This window comes from Ictidomys tridecemlineatus, chromosome 1 (genome assembly GCF_052094955.1).
Source record: "Ictidomys tridecemlineatus isolate mIctTri1 chromosome 1, mIctTri1.hap1, whole genome shotgun sequence".
Classification (NCBI taxonomy): domain Eukaryota; kingdom Metazoa; phylum Chordata; class Mammalia; order Rodentia; family Sciuridae; genus Ictidomys; species Ictidomys tridecemlineatus.
This window is the reverse complement of record NC_135477.1, coordinates 157,615,861-157,627,660: the sequence shown is the minus strand read 5'-3', so window position 1 is coordinate 157,627,660 and position 11,800 is coordinate 157,615,861. Positions and strand designations below refer to the sequence as shown.

The window sequence follows — 11,800 nt, the reverse complement described above, 5'->3', positions numbered from 1 at the left end:
AAAGCCACACTGAGATTTTATTTCATCCGACTTAGAATGGCAGTCATGTAGAATACAAATAATGAATACTGGAGAAGGTTTAGAGTAAAATGAACACTTTTAGACTGTTGGTGGGATTGCAAATTCGTTCAACCACTATGAAAGTCAGTATGAAATTTCCTCAAAAGACCAAATGGAATTACTCTTACTAATGGCTGTTGTGAGACAATACATGAAGATTGAGAGGTTTTTTGAAAAAATGAGCCTTTTCCTCTTTGAAATAACATCTGAGATTTTTATTCAGTAAATCCAGTGTTGACTTTGTACAAAACATTAAGTAAGATTGAGGTCTCTATGGGGAATACTACCAAAGTCTACAAAAAATAATCGAAATAATTTTACATCCTCTCTTTTTTGAAAGAACAGTGTTATTACTATTATTTTTAAAATGAACAAATGATACAGGAATATGCCTGTAATTCCAGTGCCTCTTCTGCAGGAGAACTGCAGGTTCAAGGCTAGCCTCAGCAATTTGGTGAGGTCTGTTTCAAAATAAAAATAAAAAGGACGGGGATGAGGCTCAGTGGTTAAGTGCCCTGGGTTCAATCCCTGGAACCAAACAATAATTTTTAAAGAAACTAAAAATGGTCTAGGGATATAGATTAGAGGTAAAGTGCCCCTGGATTTAATTATGAGTACTACAATCCATCAGTCAAATAAATGATCTTTTGACAGGTGTTTGAAAAAATAGACCACCAAGGAATATGGAAAATGAATAACATGCAGGATGATTATACCACCTATGTATGCTTTTATCCTAAAAACTTATTCTTTACCTAAATAAGAAAGACCATCTTCGAGGCTTTGTTTTGTTTTCTCTGCAGTGCTGGAGCTCCAACCCAAGGTCTTGTGCATGTTAGGCAAGCACCCCACTGAGCTCCACCCCAGCCTCCATCATTTTCAATTGTAATAGGAGAAACTTGAGGCTCAGAAACACTAAATTCTGTGATCACAGAGGATGAAGACAGGATGGAACACAGTTGTCTCTGAAGGTAGAAGTTGCCTCTGTGGAAAAGGAGTCTTCTCCATGTAGGAAGCATTATGGGAGAAGAAAGGAAGGTAGGACTCAAGTCACCCGAGTGGCTGAACACCTGCCCTGCCCCCTGGCTTCTCTATAGTTATGGGTTCCATCTGAGCCACAAGCACAAAGCAGAAAGGGATGAGACTATGGCCATTCAATTAATTTCATATTTTATTCTCATTCAATTGTATGGGGAAAGGAAAGAATCACGAGTTACAGAGTTGGATTGTACTGTTGCAGGGTGGGGTATCCTGGAAGGTTCATGTTCCAGGGTTCCCATCCGAGTGCCTGAGGATTTTCCATGAAGATCACAGGTGGAGGGACCCACAGCAGCTCCTCAAAGGAAACAGAGGCACCTCAGTCCTCGGGCTGGTGTTCAAGAGGTAGCAAGTCAGCAGCAACATCTGTACAGAGAAGACCTGAGAAAGAGGGCACACAGAGAGCTCAGGACATGTCACCCACCTGAATCCTTGCCTATGACATTGCCTATGAATGGCCCTGGGTTTGTGTCCATTCTCAACAAGTCTATGAGCAAAGTCCCTCAGGTCACTCTTTTGGGATTTAACTAATAGAAGAGATAGGAGAAAGAGGGACAGGTGGACCAAAAGAGGCCTGTCCTATACTGTATATAGAGGGACCTGTGGGCAGGATCCTGTCCTATCATTCCCTGCCCTGAGGATTAGGCCAGCTGATACAATTCACAAAAGGACCTTGAAGGTGAGTACAGAAAGAGACAAACCTGAGAGGTCATGGTCTTCCTGTCTGTATCCCAGGATTCTGTGCAGGGCTTCTCTTGTAGGTCTCTTGTAGGCCTCACAGATAGTCCAGTACAGATCCTGCAAACTTGTCAGCATGTGGGAACATGTTTTCCAGCTCTTCTTTATGCCTCTCTGATTAAGACGCTGGGAAATTGCTTTTGATATTACATGATTATTCTTCACTCATGTTCAAGAAATTCCCATTCTTGCAGGAAACTCTGGATTTCTTGGTTGTTCCACGGTTTAATTGAGTGCACTGCAAGGAATAGAAGAATGTGGGTGTACTTTGGCATCACTCATGTGCACATATTAGGGGGTCTCAGAGGCCCTTTCTCTATAGTGGCGGGCCCAAACATGGTTTTATTTCAATTAGTAGAATATGATAAAAATCTTTAATGATGAGAAGTCCTGGATGCAGCATCTGCTTTAGTCCCAATGTCCAAAATATATAGTCATTGGGACAAGTCGGGAAAACATGGGGAAGTATATATGATGTTCAAGTTTCATAGAATAAATTTCAGAGAATAGAATAGATAGGGCCTTGATGGTACATTTGCTGCTGGTAAAGGTTCCCCTGATGTGGGACTACTCTCTCCCAGCCCACAAGTGGACCCTTTCACCACTTCCAGGTGTCCAGGGCTGTGGGCAAGGATAGAGATCCCAGAATGCTGAGGACAGCCCTGTCATCCCCAGAGCTATCCCCTCCTAGGGGACTAGGCTGAGCACAGACTCAGAAAGATGAAGATGGTATAGAACATTTTTTTCTACCCAAATATGACACAGAACATTATACCTGAGAGCTTTCCTGGTTTCTTGTTTTCTTTTCCCTTCTTTAGCACCTGGATATTTCTGGAAATTTTATCCTATGGCATGATTTTCTAATTAAAAGAATGAAAAGATCAAAGTTTTATTTTTATAATAGGAATGTCTTAATGACTTACCTGAATCAGTCAATCAGAGCACTGGAAATAGTTTTCTCTTAAGAATAATCTGAAAACACATGTATATCTTAAAATAATGGAGGACCTCAGTTACAAACACAAATCCGCCTAGCTCCCAGGCTGGAGAGCAAAGAGAAAAAACTCCAGTGTTTGGAGATGAGAACATGGGAGAGTGAAGTGTTCTAGATATCACGGGGACAAGTACAGTACAAAGAAACAGCATTGGGGTAAGGGTGGGGAGAAGGAAAGAGAAAGAAGAAACAGCATTGGGGTAAGGGTGGGGAGAAGGAAAGAGAAAGAGCTTTGTAGATATTCAGAAAAATCCCCTGGCCAAGTACAGGCCAGTGCATGAATGAGGGGAACTGGCCCTGGGATTGTGTCCATTCTCAACAAGTCTATGAGCAAAGACTTTCTATGGTAAGAACCAGCAGAAAGGAACAGTCTGGAATATTCCTTGTGTCATTCTTCAGGCCCTGGAAGAATATGTCACCAGCTGCCAGAGTGAAAGAAAAAAACCCCATAATCCAAAGGGCTTTGAAGATAGTGCAAGAGGGTATTGCCTAAGGGGTTGGTTCAAATTATGCATACTAAAGTTTGTTCCGATGTCAATTAACAAAGATTCAGCACGATTTTCCAAAGCATCAATTCATTTCCAAGTAAAAACACATCACAAAATACTGTAAAACCCAACATTAGTCAAGTGAACACAAAATACCAAGCCCCCAATAATGTAAAATGCCCAATATGGACCTCCTAAGTAAAATTATTAGGCACGCAATAAAAAAATATGATTCACTGTTGTAAAATCAATTAAGAGACCCAGAAAAAGACACAGATGATGGGATTTTAGAAAGACTTTAAAGTAGCTGTTATATATTTCCCATGGCCAAACATGTAGAGGAAGCAGAAGCAAAAGAGGTTACAAATAGGAAGACAAAGAACCTAAGTAGAACTTTTGAGGATGAACTATCAAACAGATTTAACAATCCCATTAAAACCAGAAATTTGCCAGGAGAGGTGGTGGCATGGGGCTGTAAATCCCAGCTACATGGAAGGGTGAGGCAAGAAGATCACAAGTCTGAAGTCAGCCTTAGGAACTTCATGAGACCCTGTCTCAAAATAAAAAATAAAATCCCAGATACTCCTGGGGCGGAGGCAGGAGGATTTCAAGTTCAAGGCTGACCTGGGCAACTTCTCGAGACCCTGTATCAATATAAAAATAAAAAAGGACTGGGCAGGCAGCTTAGTGGCAGAGCGCATAACTGGATTTAGTCTCCAGCACCACAATAAATAAAGTCAATAAGGTAAAAATCAAACCGAGAATTTGTGAAGGGATAAACTGTAAAGAAGTTGAGAGGCAGCATAGAACAGCTGTTAAGGTCATACGCTCAATAGGCAGCATGTAAGATTTTCCCAGCTCTGAAAATTGCAGGCATCGGTCCTTCAGACAAGGTAGTTAGCCAGGTCTGTGCCTCAGTTTCCGTTGCTGTAAAACGAGTATAGTAATAACACCTTCCATCAGGTTCACTAGGAGGATCCAGTGAGTTAATATTTGTAGAGAGGTGCACAGGGTACATGTTAGTGGTTGGAAAAGTTCTTGTGAGATAAAAAAATACAATCCAGCCGTCCTCCCATAAAACATAGGAACTAGGTTCCCCCCAACTTACCTCCATTTTTATTCTGGAGTTTCCTCCTGGGATTCTTTTCACTGTAGTCGCTGAGCCTGTTGAGAGGTCTGCAGAGAATTTGCACTTACTCTGCCCTAATGGAAACCAGGTGAGTCAGGAGGTGCTTGAGTGTAGTGTTCACTCCTCTCTGTTTCTGTACTCAGTACAGATCTGGCCACATTTATATGTCTTGGATGTGATTGAGCCAGACCCATCCTACAGAGTCTCTAAGGACTAATTAAAGGCAAACCAATCTTGTAATTTTATCACATCTGCAAAATCCCTTTACCTGAAGTAAAATTTGATGGAATAACTGTTTTTTTTTTCAATCCTTTGCTTTGCACTTTAAAAATATATTTTTTTTTCATTTTAGGTACACAATAATTGGACATATTTATGGGGTACACTGTCATACCCCATATACAATATGTAATGGTGAAATCAAGGTAATTAGCATTTCCATCTCCTTATAATTTCTTAATGTTTGGAGACTTTGAGCTCCTCTCTTCTAGTTCTATAGTTTCTATTGCCACTACATTGGTATCTCTATCCAACTTTCCTCTATCTCACCTCTTGCCACTCCCCTTCTTACCTTCCAATAATTACTCTCTTCTACTTTGAGATCAATTGTTTTAGCTCCCATATATGAGAGGGAAGATGTGGTATCTGTTTCTGGCTTATTTCACTGACCATAAACAGAGACCAACATGGTAGCAGTGATTCTAAGGATCTTTGAGCTCTATGTTCCAAAATGTAAAGGGAGGTTGATACATTTCTACAGATGAACCCTCCTCCTATTCTCATGAGATAGAGTTAAAGGACCAGCAACGCCGTGTGAACTTGGCATCAGAATTGGGGAGGGTAGTTTGCATGGAGAGTCAGGGAAGAGACCAGGCTTTCGCTGGCTGAGTTGCTCATGGATGGCTGTAATGGCTCTGCAAGAGACTTAATTTGACAGTAATGTTAAAAGATGAGAGAGGAAAAGGAGACCAGAACCTTTCTCCTAACAAGAGGATAAACTTGAGCTATGCATACGTCAAAGGAGGAAGTGGAGTGGGAAATTTGAGTTAACTTGCAAGAAGTGATGGTGGGGGTGTTGTAGGGACAAACGAGGCAAGGCACCGAAGATAGCAGGAAACAGTTTTATTTGGCTGCAGCCAGGTTCAGAGGGTATAGCCTTTGCTATAATCAATCAATCCCCTGAACCCCAAGTTCAGGGAGTTTCAGAGTTTTATACCCAGCATGTAAGGGGAGGGGCTCAGAAGGTCACAGTCTGCAGAAGTTCACATAAAAGCAGGTTTTTCTTTCACTGTTCTGGGCAAGTTAACTCTTCAAGGACAACACCTGAGAAGGGGAGAGCTTCTTCTTTTCATTCTATTCTCCCCCTGCCAGCTGATACCATGGAGCCCATTTGTAACTTATCTTAAAAATGTAGACATCTCTGTGAAGCCCAGCTCAAGGCCAGAGGCCTTGTTTGCACATTTCTTCAAAGTACTATACTGGATACATTTGTGAAAAACTAGTAAGGGGGTGTCCAGCACCTGGAGTGCTGGTATCTTCTTGGCCAGTGGCCAAGTAAACAGGGCGACACAAAAATAGGAAGTTTATCTACATTGGACTCTTCCGCAGAGACTCTTTTGCTGACAGCCCCCAAATCAGCCATGGTAAAGAGGACTTTTCTGTGGAGAAAGGGGGTGCCCACTTCAGGGGCAGAGAAGGGTAGGATTGAGTACCTGGGGTAACCAAACTCTCAAGGACACAATTCATGTATTCTTTTCCTGGTTTTTGGATCTCAGATGTAGTCCAGGATTATGGACACCACTCAAAATAATCTGCAGTCTTGAGGCCCATTTGTTTCACTCTACCCAATCCTTCAGAATTATGGCCTTTATCTCATGCTGCAGTCTGAGAAGACAGGGAAGGAGACTGTACAGTGAGTGGTCGCTTCTTAAGTTAGAACATACTCAATGTGTTGTGGCTTAGGAGTAATCCTTGGTATCAGTTTCTCTTAATTTCTTTAGATTTCAGACCTCCATTTCCTCATTTCCATATGGTCGGGAAAACCTGGAACTATTCTCTGTGCTTTCCATTTTAGGCCTGTATGATACATTCCCACGCTGCCTAAAAGGACCATCTGAGACAAAAATCTGATCAATTTATTACTTCCTCTCCCTCAAGTGCAAATATACACCTAGTCTTCCTCTCCAGGGTAGAGCCCTTTGTTTATTTGCAAATACAAGTTTCAGGACACCCTCCGCTGCATATCCAGCAAGAACCTGGATTCCCAATCTTTCTCCTTTCTGGGCCTCTCTGTCTTGGTGTAAATGGCAACTGCACCCAGGATGCCCAGTAACCATTTCTTCTCAAGCAGAAACTGTTGATATCCTATCTTCTAAACATATGTGGCATTAATTGGCTTTTTACTTATGCTGGAATTGAAACGGACCAAGTGTGGGCCATAGTCACAGAGGCTGGGGATGCAATTTAGTAGTAGAGTGCTTGCCTAGCATGCATTTGGCCCTGAGTTCAATCCCTGGAAGCAAAAAGGGGATGTGTGTGGGGGAGGCAACTTCAGCCAAGGATCATTGTCATGGACAGTGATCAAAACATCTAATGAGGGGCACTGTTTATATTGTTTCTGCATGCAGCCATCCTGTACTTGTGACTTTTCAGGGCACTCTTCATTCCATGTGTACTTAGAACTTCAGATCAAATCAATTTTTCTGTCAATGTCCAGGCTCCACCCATACTTAATGGCTCTCATTGTTAAATACATTAGGCACAGTTTTCCTTTGGGTCTTTTGTTTCTTCTGTTAGTTGCTTTGCTCCCATAACCATCATCAATCTGGTACATACCACTTACTCAGGTCTTGATCACGCTGTGCATGCCTGTAGGCCTTCTTACATGGAGACACTCTTCATAAATGCTGCTTTGACATTCTGTCCTCGATCTCTATCAACACTCCACGTCAAAATAACTCCTGGGTCAAGTCTACCTCTCCCACTGATGTATAAGTTCAGGGAAACCCATAGATCCTGTCTGCAGGAGAATACAACAGTGGAACAGCTGTCCAGCCCTGATTCTACAATGGAATCAGCTGGAAGGCTTTTCAAAGGCTAGTCACAGTGTTGAGAGGGGGCAAAATTGTGACGTATGCAGTCGAGGGGGAGAAATAAAGAACGTCCATGGGCTTCTACCCTTTTCAATGCTTTATTCACTCAAATTACTCAATACATTTTCACTCTATAGGTTCTTAATCAAGAAAATGACAATCCTTAATGCTAGGCACTGCAATAGACATAATCAATTAACAGCAAACAATTCTAGATTAATTAGTTCACTGCAAACAATTCTAGATAATTCTAAGCACTGCAAATACACTTAATCATGACAGGCTAATGACAGACATTCCCTCTGCTTGCTAAGTTCAAATGTCTTAAGCCTTAAGCTTTACATCCAGCAAATGCACACTCTGCAGTGATCAGATCCAGAACCAAGGCAAGCTTCTCCTGGTGTGGAGTGGACTGCAGGTTGAAGAGAGGGTCGTATGGAGAAGTTGTGGCCTCACCAGGGTCCAGACAGGGCAGAAGAGTTTGAGGGAGGGGAGGATCATGCAGAGGATCAGGAAAAGAATAACAAGAGATGGGATGTCAGTCCAGGTCCTCATCAGGCCCTTCAGCTCGAGTGCATCCTCGTTTCAGCTGGCAGAATCCCTTTTCATTAGTTCTATTATTTACACTAAATTTTGGGACTTTTGACCCCCCTTTCAATCTTATCAGTTACCACTGGATTTCTCCATGACATCATTTAACTGGGGTCAGAAACAGCTGTGTTGTAGGGACAGATGAGGCAAGGCACCGAAGATAGCAGGAAACAGTTTTATTTGGCTGCATCCAGGTTCAGAGGGCACAGCTTTTGCTGTAATCAATCAATGCCCTAAACCCCAAGTTCAGGTAGGTTCAGAGTTTTATACCCAACATGTAAGGGGAAGGGCTGAGAAGTTCTCAATCTGCAGAAGTTTACATAAAAGCAGCTTTTTCTTTCACTGTTCTGGATAAGTTAACCCTTCAAGGGGCACATTATGTCAGAGTGCAGAGGTGGTCTTGGTATTTCCCCAGCCTATTATGGCACTAGGATGTGGGGATATAGAGTAGATTAGAGTTACCCAGGCTTTGGATTAGAACTATCTGGGGAACACTTCACCATCCTGGGATTACTTTCAGAGATTCTGATGTGATAATCTAGGCTGAGATTCCAGAAACATAAATTCTCTAGGTCCTAGGTAGTTCCAATGTACCATCAGTACGTTTCAGCTTCCCCGCCCCCCCCTCCCCCGGTGCTGGGGATGGAACCCAGAAGTATTCGACCACTGAACTATGTCCCTTGTTTTTCATTTTGAGACAGGGTCTCAAGATGAACTTGTGATCCTCCTGTCTCAGCCTCCAGAGTAGCTGGAAGTGCATGCCACCATGACTGGTGAGGTTCAGTTTTAAGAGATCCAACGACCATGGGTCTTTTTCATTTCTAATAACACATAAAACTGCATAATTGCTGGAGTCAGGGGCAGAGGACTAGGTCCTGATCTCTAAAGAGTAATGTTTTGAGATTTATTTTGAGGGGGCAAGTGAGTTTAAAGGAAATGGTTTTCATAGTCTTTGTTTTTGGTGTGTGGTGCTGGCTAATAGACCCAGGGCTCCTGCACATGATACAAAAGCCCACTACCACTGAGTCACATTCTCAGAAGTTTTCACATTTTTAAGCCTACTTGTCTTTTTGGGGTTGAGGAAAAAAAAAATGAGTGTACTGTTTTAAACCTTTAGAAAAAAATTCTAATTTATGGGAAATTGACTCACTATTTCAGTGTATAGCTGAGATAATAATTTATTTTATAGTTAAAATAGCTAATAGAGTGGATTTTGAATATTCCCAGCACAAAGAAGTGATAAATGTTTGAGATGATGGATATGCTGATTACTCTGATTTGATCATCACACATTGTATACATGTATTGAATCATCACACTGTGTGCCATTAATATGTATAATTATTGTTAATTAAAAATAAAAAGGTTTATAAGGTGTGGTGGCACACGCCTTTAATCCCAGCAGCTTGGGAGGCTGAGGCAGGAGGATCACAAGTTCAAAGCCAGCCTCAGCATCTGAGCAAGGCCCTAAGCAACTCATTGAGATCCTGTCTCTAAATAAAATATTAAAAATGACTGGGGATGTGGCTCATTGGCTGAGCACCCCTGGTTCAATGCCTGATACAGAAAAATAATAATTAAAAATTAAATTATTATTATATGAGGCTGAATTTTTGAAATAATAAGGGCATTGGTGTAGAATACTGGGGAGAAAAATAGTGGGAGTAATGAAAGTGTAAGGTGATACTGATATTCTGATGCCAAAGAAGGTTATGCTCAAATTCGGGACCCCCAAAAGACCACCAGAGACCAAGATCGGTGTAAGCAGCAAAGAGGCATTTATTGTAAGCCAACTCAGTCCTCTGCGCACACAGCAACTGGTGACGCTGAGAGGCCCAGAGCCCAGGGTTTGCAGCAGTTTTATACACTCTTTGGGGAAGGCAGAGACTTCACATACATCACAGCATCTCTTAGCAAATCATCATACACGGCAGGAAAATAAAAAAAACAACTCTAAAACATGATTAGCACATTCACTGGCGGGAACAAGTTGGATAGGGGTGATTGGTTAGTACAAGAGGGGGATTAATTTGAACTGAGGGTTTAATCCATGAGGGGTGTACGTGCTGAACTACATGGTTTCCCAACACGTTATCAACCACCATAAACTACTGGGAGGGTCATTTGGCATCCCAGGTATTTCCCTGTCTCATGCTGATTGGTGGCTGCTAGGGGGTTGCTATGGATCCCCACCTAGCCTGACTGAGTCAGGGACACCTGTGCAGCAGATCTCCCCTGTTATTTGTAGATAAACCACTTAGCAGGGTTGGAATGTGCCTAGGAGCTCTCTGTGGGCCTTTCCAAGGACAAAGGTCATGTCCCTTCCTTGGACAGGCTTTGCTCTGAGGTAGAGGCTGGTTTTCAAAGGAAGTCATGGAAGAGACATGCCTGGGAAGACATGTTCCTCCTAGTCCAGGCCAGGGTCCACTGCAAAGCTTCTCCAGAAAGACAAGGTCAGGACTAACTCTGGGGCCTCTGGCTGGCCTCATGACTACTCCTGTGGAAGTCCTTACAGGCTTCTCAGCATCTGGACACCTTGTTGAAGATCTTTTTATCTTGTTGAAAATTGACCTATTTTAGTTATCAAAAAACATACCACAACATCAATTTTCCTTTCCCTTTTACAGTTCTGTTACACTCAAACATTCTAAAACAAGATAGTTCCCTGCCCAGACTCAAGTAATTATGAGATGCTGAAGACGGCCAACAGTAAAAACAGAAGATAAAAGTTCCAACTCTAACCCCAAGACTTCTATTCAAACACAATGCAATGCTATTTCTGTTTGTTATAATATAGTACAGGATGTTCTTTTAAATATTTTCATCCCAACGATGGGCATGATTATGCATGCTTGTAATACCAGCTACTCAGGAGGCTAAGGCAGGAGGATTGCAAGTTTGAGGCCAGCCTCAGCAACTTAGTGAGACCCTGTCTCAAATTAAAAAGGGTTGGGGATATAGCTCAGTGGTAGAGGGCCCCTGGGTTCAATTTCCAGTACTGGGGGAAAAAAGTTTCATCCCAAACACCAGATTTCTTCAATTATATACAACTCCAACTGATAGAAATAGAAAGCAATTTCTGTCTTTTGGTGATGACATAAAGAAATAAAACTATCCATTAGATTCCTTTAGTAATGAATGAGGGAAAAAAGAGGAAAGGAAAGAACTGGGCTGTGTTGGGTGGGTGGTCTCTATTTGTTTTTCTGAGGATATGACTTCAAGAGTTAAGACACACTTTTGTGCCACTACCATAATTAGTATGGGCCATCTTTAATTTTAGGTGATAAAATGAGATATACTCAATGAACATAAAAATGGTCAAATTTTTCCTTGCAGGTTGATTCTCACCAGCAAAAAATAACAAATACAAATTGAACATAGAATTGGGATGGTGATTCTGCTGGACATTCTGCTGCTTGTTTCCCATAGAAGTAAGAGGAACAGGCACTAGGTTTTCTTAGGAATGTAACAGCATAACCAGCAGACTTCATGGCAGCTTATCTGTGGTACTGATCCTTGGAATACACACAGGAAAGACTGGCTGTTGTTCTCTGACTGCCCATATTTGCACATTCGATGACAATGTAAAATACCCAGACAAGAAAGCAAGAAAGAAACATGTTTCTTCCAAGATTCAGCTGCTGGATTTTTTTTTTTTTTGTACTAGAGA

The 11,800-nt window shown here is 41.9% G+C and overlaps 1 protein-coding gene across 1 annotated transcript; it reads right to left on the bottom strand.

The window, feature by feature from the left end:
* Window positions 1–1,273: 1,273 nt before the first annotated feature.
* Msantd5 (Myb/SANT DNA binding domain containing 5) lies at window positions 1,274–2,111 on the bottom strand. Its single transcript, XM_078022616.1, is given in 3 exon segments — window positions 1,274–1,396; window positions 1,786–2,000; window positions 2,003–2,111. Coding segments are annotated over 3 exon segments (447 nt in total).
* Between the last annotated feature and the right edge of the window lie 9,689 nt (window positions 2,112–11,800).